At 36.9% G+C, this 21,147-nt stretch overlaps 1 protein-coding gene across 3 annotated transcripts in view; it reads right to left on the bottom strand.

Annotated features, from left to right (window-relative positions):
- The window catches only part of rab26 (RAB26, member RAS oncogene family), a 93,906-nt gene that overhangs the window by 49,598 nt on the left and 23,161 nt on the right, over positions 1–21,147 (bottom strand). The window contains exon 3 of one of the 3 annotated variants that reach the window (XM_084134583.1): positions 15,087–15,154. The exons of the other annotated variants lie outside the window; for them this stretch is intronic. Coding sequence (XP_083990709.1) covers positions 15,140–15,154 — 15 coding nt within the window. The 3' untranslated portion in view covers positions 15,087–15,139. Of the gene's footprint in view, positions 1–15,086; positions 15,155–21,147 lie in introns of those variants that run through there. 3 annotated transcript variants of the gene reach the window in all.

Raw genomic sequence — 21,147 nt, forward strand, 5'->3', positions numbered from 1 at the left:
AACAACAATAACAGCGTTATTTGACATTTATTTGAACAATGACAGGGAAATTTACACCACACTCTTGCTTTCTGGATGTGTTTGAAATATGAACATGAAGTAACAGTAGAAGTACCTTTACATTCTAAAAAAACACGGGGTTAAAAGCAACCCAGTTTGGGTTGTCTTCAACTCAAGGGCTGGGTAAATATAGGACAGAACACGTTAGGTTAATTTTACCCAGCAAATTGGGTTGTTTATTTAACCCAGCATAATCGGTTGATTCATTTTGCTAGCTTTTTTCCTTTCTTTTTTTACTTAAATCCTCTAAACTTAAAAAAATATATATATATTTATTGATATGATTTTTTATCATATTTTACAGTATATGTTTTATAGTTTTGAATGCATATTGCATACATTTAAGCTCACTTAACAAATATTAGAAGTAAAAATTAAACATTTTTGTCCCGTTTCCACCGTAACGGCACTGGATCTCGTGCCGATCTCTTGCGATAAATAACTCAACCCCTAGGTTGTTACGTCTGACCCAGGATCTGGGTAACACAAAAACTACCCAAACACTGGGTTGTTACGTCTGACCCAGGATCTGGGTAACACAAACACTGGGTTGTTAAGTCTGACCCAGGATCTGGGTAACACAAAAACTACCCAAAGACTGGGTTGTTACGTCTTGCCTCTACATGATGGGTGTTTTCCTCTCGTCATGCATTAAACGTGAAGAGGTCTGTTTGCAGGCCTCCTGAGAGCTGATCTTGATCTAAGCGCATATAGAGTTGATCCACACATTCTAATGAGTGTGTTATACGCTCTCATTACACTGTCACACATAATGATGAGTGAGAAAACCAGACCACATTTACACACACACACACACACACACGTTTACTTAGCCATCTAAATGGGGACATTCCATAGACGTAATGGTTTTTATATTGTACAAACTGTATATTTCTGTCCCCTTACACTAAACCTACCCATCACACAAAACTTAGTTACACACTCACGCGCACAAACACACACAATACACACACACACCACCACCAGTCCTTTATTATCAGCAGTTTGCTGACTCTGAGATCAAGGCTAATAAAGTCATGGTCAGTCAGTTTTATTAATCTGGTGTATTTTCTGTATGTTCCTTCATTGCAGCTGGTGACGAACACACTGACAAACAACTGCGCTGTCATCTTCAGTGCCAAGGACAAACTCCAGGCATGTCTTGACATTAAACCGCCCTCATCTCAGTGCTGAAACACAGTAAAGTTTCCCGAAAAAGCTCCTCCTCTGCTAAACAGCGGGACACCATGATGACGCGGGTCAGAATATGATGGTGTTCGGTGGCGATGCATCATAATAACCCTGCTGTCACACTGAGTACAAACTCACATCGCACAGCAAGAAAGTTCAATTCAGCAACAAACCGAAACTGCAAGAGCAGCACGAGGCCACACATTACCGTGATTTTACCGTGGTAAGAGGTGTTATGAGGAACAATGCAAAGTATGCTTTAAAACAGTGGAAACAGCAGTAACACCATTACACCACCACCACCAGCCTGCACAAGGCATGATGGATCCATGTTCTCATTCTGTTTACGCCAAATTCTGACTCTACCATCTGAATGTCTCAACAGAAATCGAGACTCATCAGACCAGGCAACATTTTTCCAGTCTTCAACTGTCCAATTTTGGTGAGCTCGTGCAAATTGTAGCCTCTTTTTCCTATTTGTAGTGGAGATGAGTGGTACCCGGTGGGGTCTTCTGCTGTTGTAGCCCGTCCGCCTCAAGGTTGTGCGTGTTGTGGCTTCACAAATGCTTTGCTGCATACCTCGGTTGTAACGAGTGGTTATTTCAGTCAAAGTTGCTCTTCTATCAGCTTGAATCAGTCGGCCCATTCTCCTCTGACCTCTAGCATCAACAAGGCATTTTCGCCCACAGGACTGCCGCATACTGGATGTTTATCTCCTTTTCACATCATTCTTTGTAAACCCTAGAAATGGTTGTGCGTGAAAATCCCAGTAACTGAGCAGATTGTGAAATACTCAGACCGGCCCGTCTGGCACCAACAACCATGCCACGCTCAAAATTGCTTAAATCACATTTCTTTCCCATTCTGACATTCAGTTTGGAGTTCAGGAGATTGTCTTGACCAGGACCACACCCCTAAATGCATTGAAGCAACTGCCATGTGATTGGTTGATTAGATAATTGCATTAATGAGAAATTGAACAGGTGTTCCTAATAATCCTTTAGGTGAGTGTATAGTAAAGTGTAATTTATTCCTGTGATCAAAGCTGAATTTTCAGCATCATTACTCCAGTCTTCAGTGTCACATGATCCCCCAGAAATCATTCTAATATGATGATTTGATGCTCAAGAGACATTTATTATTATAAAACAGTTGTGTACAATTTTTTTCCAGGATTCTTTGATAAATAGAAAGTTAAAAAAACAGTGTTTATTTGAAATAGAATCTTTTGTAACAGTATAAATGTCTTTACTGTCACTTTTGATCAATGTAATGCATCCTTGCTGAATAAAAGCATTAACCCCTTACCTGTCACCCCCCATTTGAGAATCGAGTGCAATATGACATACCCATAATAAAATGGTTGTTGCTAATGAGTCCTTCTGACTATACACAAAACCAAGGTATCATTTAAAAGCTGACACTTGACAGTTTACTATGAACTACTCAGAAATACTCTAGCAATTACTAATAGAGAGATAAATAAGCTCAAAAACAATGAACAATCTGAGATCTGGGATCACCAGTGATCCCTGTGAGGCAAGGGGTTTCTTTAATTTCTTTCCAAAAAAAATTAAATACTGACCCCAAACTTCTGAACGGTATAGTGTAAATATCAAAAGTAATTAAAAGTTGCATTTTCACTTGAAACATTTGTTGTACATTTGTTATTGGCATTTGCCAATAAACCTGATTTGCAATGGGGGGGGGGGGGTCTGCAATTACTGGGATTACTACAATTAATTTAAAAAAATAATAATTTTGCAATGGCTTCAAACCTGGATCAACCAATTAGAACGAGTCAGAAACTCATTATTATAACGCATCGCAGTCCTAGTTCCACTTCATGCGATGATAAACTGATCATAGCTTTAGTAAAGGTGGAGGGAAGAATCATTGCATTCCCTGAAGTTGCTGATACTCTCAGCTCAAGGTGTGCATCGTTAACACGTCCGGATAAGGAAGAGGTCCCTAGACACTTGTTAGTTTGTGTCATAAATAGGGAGGACAGTGTAGACATCATGTGAACACCTACACTTCTTCCCTTCCCAGCAAATTAGATCCGGCGAGAAGAGATGCTTATGTAAGGGCTCGATTCTGAATCCACTTTGTTATCATATTTGCATAGGGACACGGCCAAAGCCTTCAAGACAAACACTCGTGTAAATGAGCCACTTTTAGACTTGGAGTGTGATTAAAACGGACCCACATTATAAACAGCCTCCAGAGAAAATCTGCAAACAGAACGACGAGCTGATTTAATTTCTGTGTATTTCAAATTAAGCACACGAGTGGATTTTGAATATTCATCAGTATTATTATTAGACGCAAAGCACAAGTGTACGCTTTTACAGGCATCTGTGCACTTTGCATGAGGAAAGACTAGCCAGATGAACATGATTAAATCACAAACCAATGCTTTGTTTGTTCTGTCAGTCAGTGTCTGTAGGGAATGGTTTAGTCTGTTCAGTTTCAGCTCAGCAGGTGATATTACATTCAATACTGACATTGTCAGGCTCATGTTTTTAATAATAGTTTTGCCTCTATCCGTCACCATACAGGTTGATTGATTGGTGAAATGAGAGCCATTATAACTAAACATCATCATGAGACCAGACTGATAGAAACAGTGAAAGTGAGCAGAGGATGATGCTTTTGTAGTCTATTATCCTTGTACAATGCAAAATCCCCAGTGTTAAATGTACATGTGTGTCCAACTACAGGGTGTCATAAGCCGCATTTCCATTACCCTTCAAATTGCGCAAATTGAAATTGCGAATTCAAAATACGCTTAATGGAAACAAAATTTCGCAAAAACTCCCATTTATACGGTGGCCGAGAAGGGTCACAACACATACAAACGCCACAACAACTACATATACAGAAAACAACTTCGTCGATTTCACATCACGTAAGCTGCAAATATTCACAGCACGAGCAAATAGGGAAACGAACTGCAAACTGCAAACTGCAAAGACACAATGGAAATGTTTCCAGGGGGGCCATAATCAGTGACGGACCCGCATCCATCCGGTTGTCTTCGCGCTATCTGAATGTGCGCTTTGTTGTCTATGGCTACAAGACAACCGGAAATAATTATAAATAAATAAATAATTCCGGTATTTAGCACTTTGAGTCTATTTTCTGGTTTGTTAGTGGTGGACACAGAAATGTTGACGATGGGTCCTGTCTTGACTTTTTGACTCGTTTAGAATCGCCTTTGACTGCTTCAGAGTGGCTGTCTATGGGCATGCACAAACATGTCCTTAAAACAACCCTTAACGTTCGTTTTCAAAACTGTGCAACTCACCGAGTGGTTAGTGGTGTTCGTTGATGTTCCAAAACAAGTAGCGTAGCGAAATACAGTTTCTGTCGTGTTTTATTTGGCATTTTGTAAAATCCCATTGATTTCTGTTGGAGGACTCATTGATCGTTGATATTACTGCGCTTCAGACTCAAATATTGAGCGGAAGTTTATACACGGTTGTGAGGTATCTGAAAAAAAATAGTTCCACTATAGCAAATAACACGGATTGAAATCATACATTGCGCCGATATATTTGTTTCCGAAACAATAATTTCGAAACAGTTTTTTGTCGACATTTAGAAAAACATTTTTTTTGCGTAAATCTGTAATGGAAACGCGCCTATAGTTTATCTTGCCGCAACAAATGTGCTTTATAAACACAGAGTTGGAGCAGTCAGAAAAAAACTAGCCTAATATTAAAAACTAAAGGGTCAAGAGCCCAACTAAAGCAAACACTGATCATCATAATGGCGACTTGAAACAAAACATTCCATAAAACATTACCATCTAAACTTCTGTTAAATCTAAATAAGAACGTGTGACAGAAATAAAATTAAACTGGTAATAATAAGTGCAATAATATGTAATGGCTCGAAGTCAGTTGTAGTTCTTGTGTTTCTCTTTTTTCTGTTCTCCTTGTTTCTCTTTCCTTCAATGATCCTGCTTATTAACATTAGGTGTCACCACTAATGGTCAATCATCTCTTAATTAATCACTTAATTATCTCATTAACTTCAACACTGCTTCAGTGTTAATTTTAACACCCTGTAGTTGGACACATATGTACACTGAGTGTTAATTTAACATATTATTGCATTGTTTATCAGATTTTTACCCATCTTGAAGAGCAAACAAAAGCAAAACGAACAGTGGTTGGTCGCTTCACGTGTCAGTCACAGTCATTTTCTGTTAGTGGTTGTTCTTGAGTAGAATAAACTGCAAAGTGGACCAAAAAAAGCATCGTTTGCCAACTAATTCTGTTGTTATCAACATAGTTCAGTGTTTCCTGAACCCATAGTCCTACAAACATTCACAAACTGCATTGCAAAGCCGTGTTGGAACCCACAGTTGAATCAAACATCTGTAAATGAAGCAAATGAAGCAAAACAATGGATAATAAAAGAGCGAAGTAATCTTCAAATGCCACGTTACAGCAAAAATATGACATTCATTTGATCTCAAACTCATTAATTATGGATGCAATAATATTCTGGATGATGTAATAAAATTATAATTATTTTAATGTTATGTCTAAAAAACAATAAATGGCCAACATTAAAATTATTTAGGCCTACTATTTTGTCTCAATAATTGTCACAATTATATATACACAGTACTGTACAAAAGTCTTAGGCATGTTAGTATTTTCTATAAAAAATAAATAAATAAATAAATAGAAATTGGTTTTAAAGTCAGTAATTTATATATTTTGATGTATTGTGTCAGAAGGAAATATAGTTTACATTTCTAAACATTCCTTTTGCCATTAATTGTAATAATCCAGTGAGATTTTTGTATGCACAAGGAGTCTAACATCATTATTTTATAATGTAAAGCCAAACAACGGATAACAAAAGAGTGAAGTAATCTTCAAATGCCATGTTACAGCAAATTATATATATATATATATATATATATATATATATATATATATATATATATATATATATATATATATATATATATATATATATATATATATATATATATATATATATATATATATACACTATACCTACTATTTTAGTTAAGCAGAGAGTTACGTCCTCTCGTCCAGGAAACACAGGAAGGTCAAGTGTATCTACGTCAAACTATCCTAACCCTCATAAAATTATTAATGTCATTGAATAATATTCAATAATCCATTAGCACAATAACCTTCATCTTTTGCAGAAAGGTGACTGAATCCATTAAATGAAGAAGGCCTTGATAATATAGTTAAATGCTCCACATATAATGAGAATGAGTGTGTTAAGGATAAAGGATTCTTTTAAAGAGTGACTAAGACGGATTCACTCAGGGATAAAAAAGCTTATATAATCAGTGACCGCATTACACTGGAAGAAATACACCAATTTGAAGACTTACATTTTTAAGTATAAATCAAACTGACTGTGAACGTAATTTTACTCATATTTTCAGGTCATTTAAATTATATTGAACTGAATAAATCCAGTTGGATCTCATATAACTAACTTTGAAGTAATGGAAAAAATGTTTTTATATTTTTAATTTTAAGTATAATATTTTATGTACATTTTTTAAGTATAATCAAATTGGCTGTACAAATCATTTCAACTCATTTAAATTATATTAAATTGACTTCAAAAGTTGAATCTCATTTTACTTAAAAAATGAAGTAGAAATTGCTTAAATTCTTGAATTAGACATACATTTTATATATATACTGTAAAACCTAATACTGAAAGTCACTAAACGAAATGAGTTAATTTAACTTATTTTTAAATGAAAAAAAGTTAATTTCACTTAATAAAAAATTTGATATTAACTCAAAACCTGCAATGTATTAAGCAGAACTTAAACTGAATAAGTTATGAATAACCTATTTGTTATTTTAGCTCTAAAGATTTAATTTGAATTTAATTCATAGTTTTTTTGTTTATGGTTAAAAATAAATAAAAATATTGAAAGTAAATTAGAAACCAGTGGGTGGTTTACACACTTGTTTTTAATTTCTTTTAAATGATAATGTTCCTATATATAAGGCCTACTGTATATATAGTAGGTCTAACTGAAGAATTCCCGTATTCCTCACACATGCAGTGATGTGCAAAGATCACGCCGTCACTCCCATACACTCACACTGACATTACAGCGACAGGAGGCAGAGGTTCTGCTTTAATTACCTTCAGATCGCCAGGAGACAGACACATATACACTATTAATGCAGCTCCGCTTCAGCCGGTCGTATAATATCTCAGATTAACTATCCCTATCCGCACATATCTCACTCTAGCTTATTCAGTAGTATCTAGTTTAAGGGACTTTTTCCTCATTCTTTTTTGCTCTCGCAATCAGAGCAGTGTTATTTTAGTATCATGTACTATTATAGTTTTCATTATAGTTTTTATATTTTCTGCTTTCATTTTAATTTTAGTTAGAGTTTAGTGAAATACGTCTATAGGTTTTATTGATTTTTATTTCACTTTTAGTTTTATTTATTTCAGTACATCAGGTTAAAGTGCTCATATTTTGATACAAGTTTGCATGCAAAAAAACATGTTAATTTTCTCATAATACACGCATCAGCTCTTTTCTCTCAGTGTCTGAAACAGTTCGATGAAGCATTCAGTCTCTCTAAGCTCCGCCTCTCTGAGAGCTGCTCTGCTCTGATTGGTCAGAAACCAGATACACATTAGCATATCTGAATCTCAGCTCTTGATCACAGTGATACGAACAGTAACGATGGCGTGGGTTTTACCATATCAATCTCATCAAAGTGGATTTGCTTTGTCAACAGAAACAGCGTCTTCTCGACACGAACAACACGAACCAAACTCTTCCAGTCTCAGATACACTACAGTGTTTGAGGGCGGCGCTAAGAGACGCTGTTCAGCCAATCAAGACCAGAGGCGGGCATTATGCAAATTAGTTACAAATCTACGCAGTTTCAAGCAGAATTACTGGAATTACTGACGGCAGGCAGAACAGAATACAGATTCTCAATCACTCCATTTATCATGTACTTTGATCTTTGAAACTTTGCAGACCTTTTATATTCAAACAGCTGCATTACACACTACATGAAAGGTGATATCTGAAAAAGCTATAATAACCCTGAGTGGGTTTAAATCGGGTTAAGGCAGAACTAATAACGACATAAGGGGGAAAAAAACTACAAAAAGAAAGAATAAAAAAAGCTCAAATATGAGAGATAGAAGTAAAATTGAAATTATGGTTTCATAGTTTGAGGTTTCATAGTTTATCATCTCATTCTTCAAAGAGATCTTCAGGAGAAAAGTAAAGCTTCTAACATCCATTTTCCATCTGTTAATATTTTTTTTGGTGAATATATATGTAGGAGTGGGCAATATATTTAATATTCACGATGATTTGCTGGCAATGTAAAGTTAAGCAACATCATTAATATTATACTATGTGTGAGTGATTTTTATTTGCCCATTAAGTTTCCATAAGAGCATGTCATTACATTAGTTTCGCAACTCGTGAGCATGTGATGGCATTTTAATAGTAATCATTTAATAGCATCTCTGATATAAACTTAAGAGGCAAAAAATATTGCTAAGTTCACTGGAAAGTGTCACACAGAAAGTGACTGCATGCTTCAAAGAATCGATGCAACGGACATTGATTCATTTGCATAATTTTGGTAAGATTGTTTTATGTTTTTTAAATAAGTCTGACAACTATGAGATTTTTTAGCTTTTTACATCATCGTTGTATGTCATTTACATCATCTGTACAAGAAAAATACACTGAAAAATAACAACAGAAAAGTGTGAGTCACCGCATCAATCTTTCATTTGACTCATAGTTCAGTGTGTTCATATGAGCATGAGGGTTAAGTGCTGTGTTTCAGTTTTTCACAAGACTTCAGCACGATGAGCGTCACATATCCTGGTCATCTGTTGAGTAACACTCGTTTGGCAAGAACTAAACAAGACTAATGATCCGTGTTTCACTCAAGATGCTTTAAAGCCCACCCTGAGACGATGAACAGATGTCTCACTGACCACACACACACACACACACTGCAGAGAAATGCAGTTATAGGGTGAATCTCCCTGCCACACACACACGCACACATTCACACTCCACTCATTCTCACACTCACTCACACTCACTCACACTCACACTCACACTCACTCACTCACACTCACTCACACTCACTCACACTCACTCACACTCACACTCACTCACTCACACTCACTCACACTCACTCACTCACTCACTCTCACTCACTCACACACACTCACTCACACTCACTCACACTCACTCACACTCTCACACGCATTAACACTCTCACTCACACTCACTCACACTCACTCACTCACACTCACTCACTCACACTCACTCACACTCACTCACACTCACTCACACTCACACTCACACTCACTCACACTCACTCACACTCACTCACACTCACTCACACTCACTCACACTCACTCACATGCATTAACACTCTCACTCACACTCACTCACACTCACTCACACTCACTCACACTCACTCACACTCACTCGCACTCACTCTCACACTCACACGCATTAACACTCACACTCACTCACTCACACACACTCACTCACACTCACTCACACTCACTCACACTCACTCTCACTCTCACTCACTCACTCACTCACTCACACTCACACGCATTAACACTCACACTCACTCACACTCACTCACACTCACACTCACTCACACTCACACTCACTCACACTCACTCACACTCACTCACACTCACTCACTCACACTCACTCTCACACTCACTCACACTCACTCACACTCACTCACACTCACTCACACTCACTCACACTCACACTCACACTCACTCGCACTCACTCTCACACTCACACGCATTAACACTCACACTCACTCACACTCACTCACACTCACACTCACTCTCACTCACTCACTCACTCACTCACACTCACACTCACACGCATTAACACTCTCACTCACACTCACTCACACTCACTCACACTCACTCACACTCTCACACGCATTAACACTCTCACTCACACTCACTCACACTCACTCACACTCACTCACTCACACTCACTCACACTCACTCACACTCACACTCACTCACACTCACTCACATGCATTAACACTCTCACTCACACTCACTCACACTCACTCACACTCACTCACACTCACTCACACTCACACTCACACTCACTCACACTCACTCACACTCACTCTCACACTCACACGCATTAACACTCACACTCACTCACTCACACTCACTCACTCACACTCACTCACACTCACTCACACTCACACTCACTCACACTCACTCACACTCACTCACACTCACTCACACTCACTCACACTCACTCACACTCACTCACTCACACACACTCACACGCATTAACACTCACACTCACTCACACTCACTCACACTCACTCACACTCACTCACACTCACTCACTCACACTCACTCTCACACTCACTCACACTCACTCACACTCACTCACACTCACTCACACTCATACTCACTCTCACACTCACTCGCACTCACTCTCACACTCACACGCATTAACACTCACACTCACTCACACTCACTCACACTCACACTCACTCTCACTCTCACTCACTCACTCACTCACTCACACTCACACTCACACTCACACGCATTAACACTCTCACTCACACTCACTCACACTCACTCACACTCACTCACTCACACACACACTCACTCACACTCACTCACTCACACTCACTCACTCACACTCACTCACACTCACTCACACTCACTCACACTCACTCACTCACACTCTCTCACACTCTCTCACACTCTCTCACACTCACTCACACTCACTCACACTCTCTCACACTCTCTCACACTCTCTCACACTCACACTCACACTCACGCATTCACACTAATTCACTCACTCACACACTCTCTCTCACACACTGGCCACTTAAGGTACTCCTGTTAATCAGCCAATCACATGGCAGCAGCTCAATGCATTTAGGCATGTATGATCAAGAAGATCTGCTGAAGTTCAGAATCAGAGCATCAGAATGAGGAAGAAAGAAAAGAACTTTGGCTAACGTGCTTTCTGAATGTTCTCAGAATGTCCCGTTTTTTAAAAAACAGTTTTTTGAACATTAAGGGAACATCCATTTTTAAATTCTGCAAACATTTTGGCAACGTTACTTTTGAATGTTCTCGGAACATTCTGAACATTCTTAAACGATGTTACATTTCAGGAAAAAAGGCTCCTTGTACAATATTTTTGTGCCAAGATTTTTATTTTGTTATTATTTAAGACAAATAACTTTGAACGAACATTCTATAAATGTTATTGGAAGAATGTTTGTTCATAATTTTGAGAGAACATTGTTTCTCTGTTCTCTGGTTCACAGGGGTTTACTGCGAGTCACGGTGTGTGAACGGACACTCTCATAATCAACCCTAACAACCTGCTGTGTTCACACGCTGACAGGTGCTTATTAATATTCATCACAAGCAAAACCAAAAAATAAACGCAAAAGCTGCTGGGTAAGTGCAGCTGTCACTCAAACTCTCAAAACCTGACAAAGCAACTTCTCATGAATATTCATCAGCACTCGGCTGTAAAACTCATAAAGAGCAGAGCAAATGTCTGGCGTGTATTTCCTGATTTCCTGCTTTATGTGCAATTAAAACAATTAATTTAGACAGTTAAAGTATTGAGGATACAATGTGAGCATCTGAACGTACTTGTTGCTGTGCCGTTTGCTTAATCGTGTGCAAAACAGTGTAGTTGACCTTTTCAGCAGACCTTAAATGATTGATGAAATGACGTGTGTTGCATGCGGCACACTGGGTGTCTATCATTACATTTATATTTATTACATGTTACTTGCATAAGCAGGGCTCAATGATAAGCATGGTCTTATTGATGAAATGAATATTACAAATTAAAAAAAAGTGATTTTTGCATAGATTTTGCAATCGTGCTTATGAATGTATAGCTGTCTTGGAGTTGCATTACAGCTGTATAATTTCTTAGTATTATTGCGAATTTTCTAAATTTTTATTTTAAAAAATCAAAAAATGCCAAAGCTAGGCTAGGTTAGGTTACATTAGATTAGGTTAGGTTAGGTTAGGTTACATTAGGTTACATTAGGTTACATTAGATTAGGTTAGGTTAGGTTAGGTTAGGTTAGATTGGGTTAGGTTAGGTTAGGTTAGGTTAGGTTAGGTTAGGTTAGGTTAGGTTAGATTGGGTTAGATTGGGTTACGTTAGATTGGGTTAGGTTAGGTTAGGTTAGGTTAGATTAGATTAAGTTAGATAACGTCAGGTTAGGTTAGGTTAGGTTAGGTTAGATTGGGTTAGGTTAGGTTAGGTTAGATTAGGTTAGGTTAGGTTAGGTTAGGTTAGATTGGGTTAGGTTAGGTTAGGTTAGGTTAGGTTAGGTTAGATTATATTATATTAGATTAAGTTAGATAAAGTTAGGTTAGATTAGATTGGGTTAGGTTAGGTTAGATTAGATTAAGTTAGATTAAGTTAGATAAAGTTAGGTTAGGTTAGGTTAGATTAGATTAGATTAAATTAGATTAAGTTAGATTAAGTTAGATAAAGTTAGGTTAGGTTAGATTAGATTGGGTTAGATTGGGTTAGGTTAGGTTAGATTAAGTTAGGTTAGGTTAGGTTAGGTTAGATTAGATCAGATTAGATTAGGTTGCATCTTTGAGTAATTAACCATTTCCCTCAAAGAGGTAATTATGTGTATCAAGGTCAATATTAACTGTATTCCACAACCAAAGGCAGAAAGAGCGAATTACAAACACACACTGATAATTAACTCTCATTGCATTTGCAGGTTAATGGACTGGCACACATTAAAGTGTTTCCAGTCAGAAGAACACACACTAAAACACACAAACACATGCATGTTAAATCTGACCAACGATACTGAACTAATGGTGAACAAGTCAACATCGGATCGATGGGCATGTTGAGGCAGAGCAAGAGCAAAGAAACATGGATCTTTTATTCTGACTCTCCATTCTCCATTTACTAGCCTGTCCGGAGAAACACAGCGGATGTTATCAGACTGACCTTGACATTAACACTAGATGTTTGAAAGACGAATCTGTCATCTGTGGAACGACAGACCCTGACAGATCTTGTGCTTCTGCACTACAGCCATAGTGAAACCTGCTGAGGATTTAAAGGAATAGGACACTAAAAATGGGTCCCGGACATGTAGTGTTTTCTTTTGGGAAACAGTTAAAAAGGTAACTTTGGCTTTTATCTGACCATTGCCAGAAATCAAGTCATAATTGTGAGATATAAACTTTTGCAAAAAAAGTTTCCAATAAGGTTTTGTTTGTTTACATTATAGTTAAAGCTGCAGTCCATAGTTTTTCCTCTTTGTCGCCATCTCTGTTCGAAATCTGCAATTGCAGTTATTCGCGGAATCATCAACTTTATGTGGGTTGTGCCTCGGCACGGCACAGCGCGGATTAATCCAGTGTTTGAGGAGAACGTGCGGCTGTCAGTCGCCGCCGGTGTGGATCCTGGCATTCACAATCACAGATTCTGCTTTTTGGAAGTTTGACCAACATAAGAGTTTTCACTGGAAAATGTTCTGAACGAGTAACATCCACTTTTGTTCTGACCAACTAAGGGGAAAAAACATTGGAGTAAATATCGCTGATTAAATCTAACGATCGCTTATCATATCACGCCAAACCGTGCAAATTATACTTTGTTCTCAAATTGTTAATGTTAACAACATCAGCATTGCGTGATAATTAATGCCCTTCCGATATTATCCTTGTTTCCGCATGAGCCGGTTGCACTCTCTCTTTTATAGTCACTCTGAAGTCTTTTGCGTTTTACAACGGGTGAATCTCCAGCTGGTGATTGTCGTTTGAACCTTTCTGGATCCGCCATCAAAATGATCAGTTTAATTATATCAAGTGCTGTGAGAAAAGGCTATAAATCTCCACATCCTCACACTCACAGCCGACTAGCCGAGACTCTTCTTTATGTGGACAGATGAGACGGAATGACGCAAAGACACGCTCGAATTTCCCGCGGAAATCCACCAGTACCAATAAAAATAATAATAATTTACAAAACATTAGTTTTATTAGCTTTATTAATAATAATAACAACAATTAAAAACAATGACAAAACAGCAGTTTTACTCGCTTTAATAATAATAATAATAATAATAATAATAATTTAAAAAACGTTTTTTAATAATTAATAATTATTAATAATAACTTTAATAATTATAATAATTTACAAAACAGCAGTTTTAATATATGTAATAATAATAACAATTAAAAACAATTACAAAACAGTAGTTTTACTAGTTTTAATAATAATAATAACAATAATTAAATAGCTTTACTAATTATTAAAGCTTTATTGGCATTAATAATAATAATAATAAAATATTAATAACAAAACAGTGGTTTCACTAGCTTTAATAATTAAAAAACAATTACAAAACAGCAGTTTATTAGCATAATAATAAATGTATTATTAATAATAATAATAATAATAATAATAATAATAATTTAATAAGAACAACAATTAAAAACAATTGCGAAACTGCAGTTCCACAAGCTTTAACTGCAGCTTGTGCTGATATCTGAGAGGGAACAGAGGCTGGTTCTCGAGGTGTGACTGTGTGATTTACGGCAGTGCTGTGAAAAACACAGGGTATAGGTAATTGATTTAAATGTCTGAGTACACCTCTGTGTTCCTGTGTTCTCCCTCAATCCCCAGACCAATTAATCAACGCCATCAGACGAGATCAGCCGATCAGCTTTCTGCCGCTCTCGTCTCTTTCGTTCTGATCTCTGAATCTCTGATCTCTTCAGCTCGAATCTTCCAGGACAGCACTGGAGGACTTTAGGGAATCGCTCAGAACAGCGAGATCTGCGGAAATCGAGAGGTTGCTGTGTTTAATGAGCTTGTTAGAACATGAAGTGTAAAGTTGTGACCCACGCCGGCTGAACTACAGAGAAGCTTTCGGCATTTTCAAAAGATGCCAACACGCTGAAAGTTTGGCCGTTCTTTTGCTTTCAAAGCTGCTCATAAAAGAGCTTTTCATTGCACAAACTTCAAGGCTGTCAAAAGCGAATCACCTTGGCCACACTCTGACCGGTTTTCACAAACTGCTGTGCCAGAGAATCATGGGAAGGTTCTTGCTGAAATGGTTTCTTTTGTGAGTTAAAACGAAATGGGAGGGCCATCGCTCGGCTCGTTCGCATCACGGGTCAACGGTTCTTCTTAGTGTTACACAGAAAACTCAAAACATCCAAAGAGTGGAATGCTTTTATATAAGATACGCGGGTGAGGGGTCTCTCGAAACTGAACACTTTTAAAGGACTTGCATAATATGAAACTGACATAAAACTGTCATTTTCAGGATGGGAACATAAAGGGATAGTTCACCGTCAACTTTCTTTCATCTGTGGGACTTAAACGAAGACATTTATAGGAATGTCTCATTGTTTGGTTACCAACATTCATCAAAATATCATCTTTTATACAACAGGTCTGCTGAATGCTTGAATCTGATTGGTTGATGAACGTTCTAAGGTGTTCAGTTATATCAGGGAAACTCACGGCTAAAGTAGTTCCGGCAGGTTTCGACCGCATTACAGCTGCATATCACTACGCCAAATGATTTCAGTTATTTCAGACGACAACAGCAAAAGAACCAAAACCCACAACGACACTGACCACGCAAATAAATACAGTAAACAATAGGGTAAAAACAACAAATTATTTCCATGTTTTTATGTTATTATGTACAGAAAGCACATATTCTCTCTCTCTCTCCTGCACATACACACACAGTACAGACACACACTCACACAGAAACGTGTGACGCTGCTCTGACAATTTTATCAGTAAAATAGTTCAACAACTTAAAAGCTACATGACATTTCTCACTAGCGAGGAAATCTTGAAGCAGATCAACTTACAGTTTCACTATTAGAGACGCTGAAGCTGAACACTGTTGAGAGACACAGACTCAGTAACTCTCTCTCTCTCTCTCTCTCTCTCTAATAACTGCATTAATAACTGCATTAATAACTACCATCAGTGGCTCAATCCTCCTTCACTAGCTCCAAAATGACGTTTAGGAATTAGCAACGGAGACGTGGGATTAGATGCGTAAGAAATTAGTCCCACACACACAAGAGCGTTTTAAGGACAAAAACCAGACAAATGTCTTGAAATACATCATCTCGGGTGTGCATTATTTTTCTAATAATTCAACAGCCTGTTGAATCACTTATTCCTTATGTTCCACATGCTTTTGTCCATTTCTGGGTGTTCTTGATCAATTTTCACCTTTTGATTATTACAGTTGTTACGTTACTCTAATCATTCTGTGTGTGCATTTTAATTTCCAACCCATTCTGGGTTTATTTTAATCCAGCAATATAGTAATTTTTAAAGAATAGTTGAGTTTAGCATGTTTGTTCTAACATTTAACCCAATGCAGCTTTGGTCAAAACAACTGAACACTGGGTTCATCCGGTTTTGACCCAGCGCCGGGTTGCCTAAATCTCCCAAATTGCATTGGTTTTAACCCAGAATTTCCACAAGGTTAAAGAAAACTCTTATTATCACTAAGGGTTTTCATAAATTATACAGCATTTGCAATCCATTTTACTTTTGTAAAATTCAAGAATTTCAAGACGAGCTGTAAATTTTACTTTTCAACTATCATATCAGGCCTCCTAATTATATTGCACACGCGTCACAATATCTTTACCCAACTCATGAGTCTCCGTCTGCTTCAGAGCACACAGGGTTTAAGAATGAGATGGCAGCTTTATCTGTGGCTTTGACAGTATGTTGGTTTTGAACACAGTCTGTCTGACGGATGACACTTGTGATAGGATTATTTCAATCTGCAGAAGGAGATCCAGAAATCTCACAGCATATGCGAGCGGAAGCGCCAGTAAAGCTTGCAGTGAGACGCACATATGCTTAAACAGATGCACAGACCTTCGACACCACACACACACACACACACACACACGACTGGTTAAACGCCCCAAGCACTTGAGCGAAAGCTTCCTTTAGCACACATTAAACATCCATCGGCCTCTTGCTGATGAAGTCCATTAATTCCTGCAAGACGATGAAAGACAGCAGTCAGATAACGGTCATACTGAACAAAGACTGCTATGGAGAATGAAATACTTGCATTTGTAACGCCTGCACTAAATCCAATCAAAGGACATTATCGGCTTTTGTCGCATTTTTCCCCCGCTTATAATGCAAGTCTACGTTTCTTGCATAAAAACACTCATCATTTAGTTTCCCTCAAGAACTCCTGATTACTGTTTATTGATAGAAAGTAAGGTAGTTGTTAAGTTTAGGTATAGTCGCATTAAGGGATGTAGAATATGCTCATGCATTAATATGTGCTTTATAAATACTAATAAACAGCCAATATGCATGCTAAAAACCAACTTGTTCATTGTGAATATGTTTCTTAATGTAGTGTAACTACAGATCTAATAAAAAAATTAAACATGCATTGATGAATTGTTCACAATAAGATCAATAACATTCATTTAGAAAATAGATATGGTGAACTTTAAATTTCATGTCGACTTTAAAAGGAATGTACGGGACTTCATTAACATAAAACTTTATAAAACGGACATTATAATTGTCAGAGTCTGTCTTTTTTTGGTATTTATTGCATGTTTACTTCAGTTGCATGTATTCATTTGTTGCTATGGTTACTGATTGCTTTGCACACCTGTTTCTTGTTCAGTGTGTTTTTTCTCCTGTGTATTAAAGCCCTCAGTTTAGTTCTACTCATCGCCCAGTATTGTCTGTTACGTGTATTTTTGGACTCGTGTTAGACTTCCTTCTTTGTTTCTGCTCATTAATAAAGTGAAACAGCTGTTATTATATTCACCCTCAACTCAATTTCCAAACGGTTCCAATTTCCAAACGGTTCCAATTTCCAAACGGTGAACTTTAAGTTTGCAAGGAAGAAGGAACAGCAGCTGTACAAGCTTCTACACAGGCGCTGATAAAGACTCGCTGAAACACGGCATCTGGGCCAGAGTCCCTCAGAGAGATCCTGACTGACCCTCATTAGCTCCAATAAAGATCACAACACTCGCTCACTGTCTGCTGGAAAACATTCAAAATCACCGTTTTATTTCACTGACGGAAACATTATGGTAAGGGAAAACATTTCTGGCTGGTAAAAATAAATATGTAATGCATAATGCAAGTGAAAATCTTGTTAGGTACTGCTGTCTAAACTGATTTCCACACATGCACTGCATCAGCGCCGGCAGCGCCACGTTTCATCCATTCTGCTTTAGATGCCGACTACACACACAGAGCATAAAGAGACCCTAACCCTTCAAATGAGCAGAGAGTTTAAGGACGTTGAAAAAAAATGATGATGACATAAAATGAATGAGAAAAATTACTGCTTTCAACTAAAAACTGAAAAGGTTTTGGCCGTTCAGTTACACGACAACTGCGCTTTAGGGCCCGAAAACACAAACTTTAGAAAATGGGTTTCAAAGTGCACGTTTTTGAAAACAATACCGTTATCATCTCCGTGTAAACTACAAAAATATGTCATGCACATGCGTGCTACGTGTTCAGTCTATAGGTGCATATAGTGTTTCTTTACAAGTGACATCGCCATCTACTGGCCTGGCATGAATAATACAGCATTTTTAGTCATTTTCTTGGGTCCGTGTGAACAGGGATCGTTTTGAGTTGTCGTCTGTAAGTGAAAAACAAAGGAAAAACATGTAAAAGACTGAATTCTGAAATTCATTATAATGAATAATGAATAAATGCATGTTTTTTTTGTTTGTTTGTTTTTGGTAAAGTAGTTTAGTGAAAATTTAATTAACAACATTTCAATCCAGAGAAAGCAGCTATTTTAACCAGTGTCCGCCTTAGGCTCAATTTCTGGTTTTACCAATGGACGCTTTAATTTATTTTCAACCAGTAGATCATGGTGCTCGCAACGCCAAGTTCATGGGTTCGATTCCCAGACAAATTACCATGCATGAATTGAAAAAATATCCTCAATGCAGTGTAAGTTTCCTTAGATAAAAACATCTGCCAAATGCATCAATGCAAATGTAAATACACTTAGAAGTTAAGAAACAAAATACATAAAAAAAAAAAAATGTTTTCTGAGTGTCTGTGCAACTGCAATGAAAGTATGTGGGTCAAATTAACCCGCTATAACAATCATAATAGAAATGTTATACTCACATTCTACAATATATCAGTGTGTTGATACTTTGCAGGCATTTAAATACCATCAATTAAAAAAATTACCACATTTCATGGAGAATGTTACCAAGTATTTTAGATAAATCATAAAATCATCAAAATGCTCCACAACCTAATAATGGTTCATGTAAGTCATCTTTCGATAAAAGTGACAAATGCATAAATGTAAAAAAAAAAAAAAAAATTATATAAAAAAAAGTCTAATTAAAAGGGATTGTGTGTCAGGGTCATGTCTTAACTTATAAAATAATTTACCTTTATATGACAAGGCAAGATTCATTAAGGTTATAAAATGTCATGTAGTCTGACTCCTCAAAAATGAATGATTTTCACAAATTAATAATTAATGATTTTGTAAAAAAAAAAAAAAAATTACAACTTTTTAAAAGTGTGTACACTCACATGTGGTTAATGTGAAATAAAAATGATATTCATTTTAACTCTTTATTAGAGTCATTAAATTGAAACTTCTATTGAAAATATGAATGTTTTCACAACATTAGAGGACATTTTTTGGCACATGTGTTGCACAAAGACTTTTATTTTCCTAATCTTGTCTAAAAATGTTTTCTGAGTGTCCGTGCAACTGCAATGAAAGTGTGTGTGTCAAATTGACCCGCTATAACAGTCATAATAGAAGTTTTGTACTTACGTTCTACAATATATCAGTGTGTTGACACTTTGCAGGCATGTTAAATACCATAAATAAAAATTAAAAAAACACATTTAAAGGAGAATGTTACCAAGTATTTTAGATAATTCATAAAATCAAAATGCCCCACAACCTAATAATGGTTAATGTAGAAAAAAAATGTAGACTAGTTGAGACAGTTACTGTATCAAGAGCTCAAAATAATTTCAATTCCATTTTGTAACAAACATGTAGCAATGGAGAAAACAGCAAATCCCAATGACGGTCCTGTTTATTCTCTATATGCAGGTGTTTCTGTCCGCTAAAGGCTGTTAGCTGAGCTGGAGGACTGATAACTGAATGATTTACTGTCTAAACAACACTTTAGCATTTATTTAATGCTTAATGAGCATTTACAGTCTGTGCGTTCTCTAGGCACAGCAAAAATCATATTAAAAGGCCGACAGCGTGTTCAGCATCACCAGTTTAAAGTGAACAGTTTTACTGAAATGTTTACTGAGCGTTTGCTCCGCTCAAGGCCAAACACTGTCGAGACAAACAAGACTTTAACACAGCAAAACAACTCAGACTAAAGCACTCGATCCACGACATGCATCAGTGAAACGTGTTACAGTTCAGAGTTTTACAGTAAGCCAGAAACTGTGAGGTTCTATAGGAAAACGTACACGATTACAATCTAAATTGTATTAAATGAATATACTGTATAAAGATAATAATCCACTCATAAATATTATATAACATTTTACAGCCAAGGAATAGCACAAGACATTTTACTTAATAGAATTATGAAACTGTATCATTTATGTATGTATTTATTCAAAAATGCTTTGTTCTCCACAAATAGAATAAAAATTGACATAAGAATAACATATAAAGTCAGAGATAGAATTTACAATAGATTGTAGGAAAACATTTTTATTTATATTGTAACGACAATGAGAAGAAATCAACCACAGACTAATTT

Source organism: Abramis brama (genome assembly GCF_963993115.1).
Source record: "Abramis brama genome assembly, chromosome: 14".
NCBI lineage: Eukaryota > Metazoa > Chordata > Actinopteri > Cypriniformes > Leuciscidae > Abramis > Abramis brama.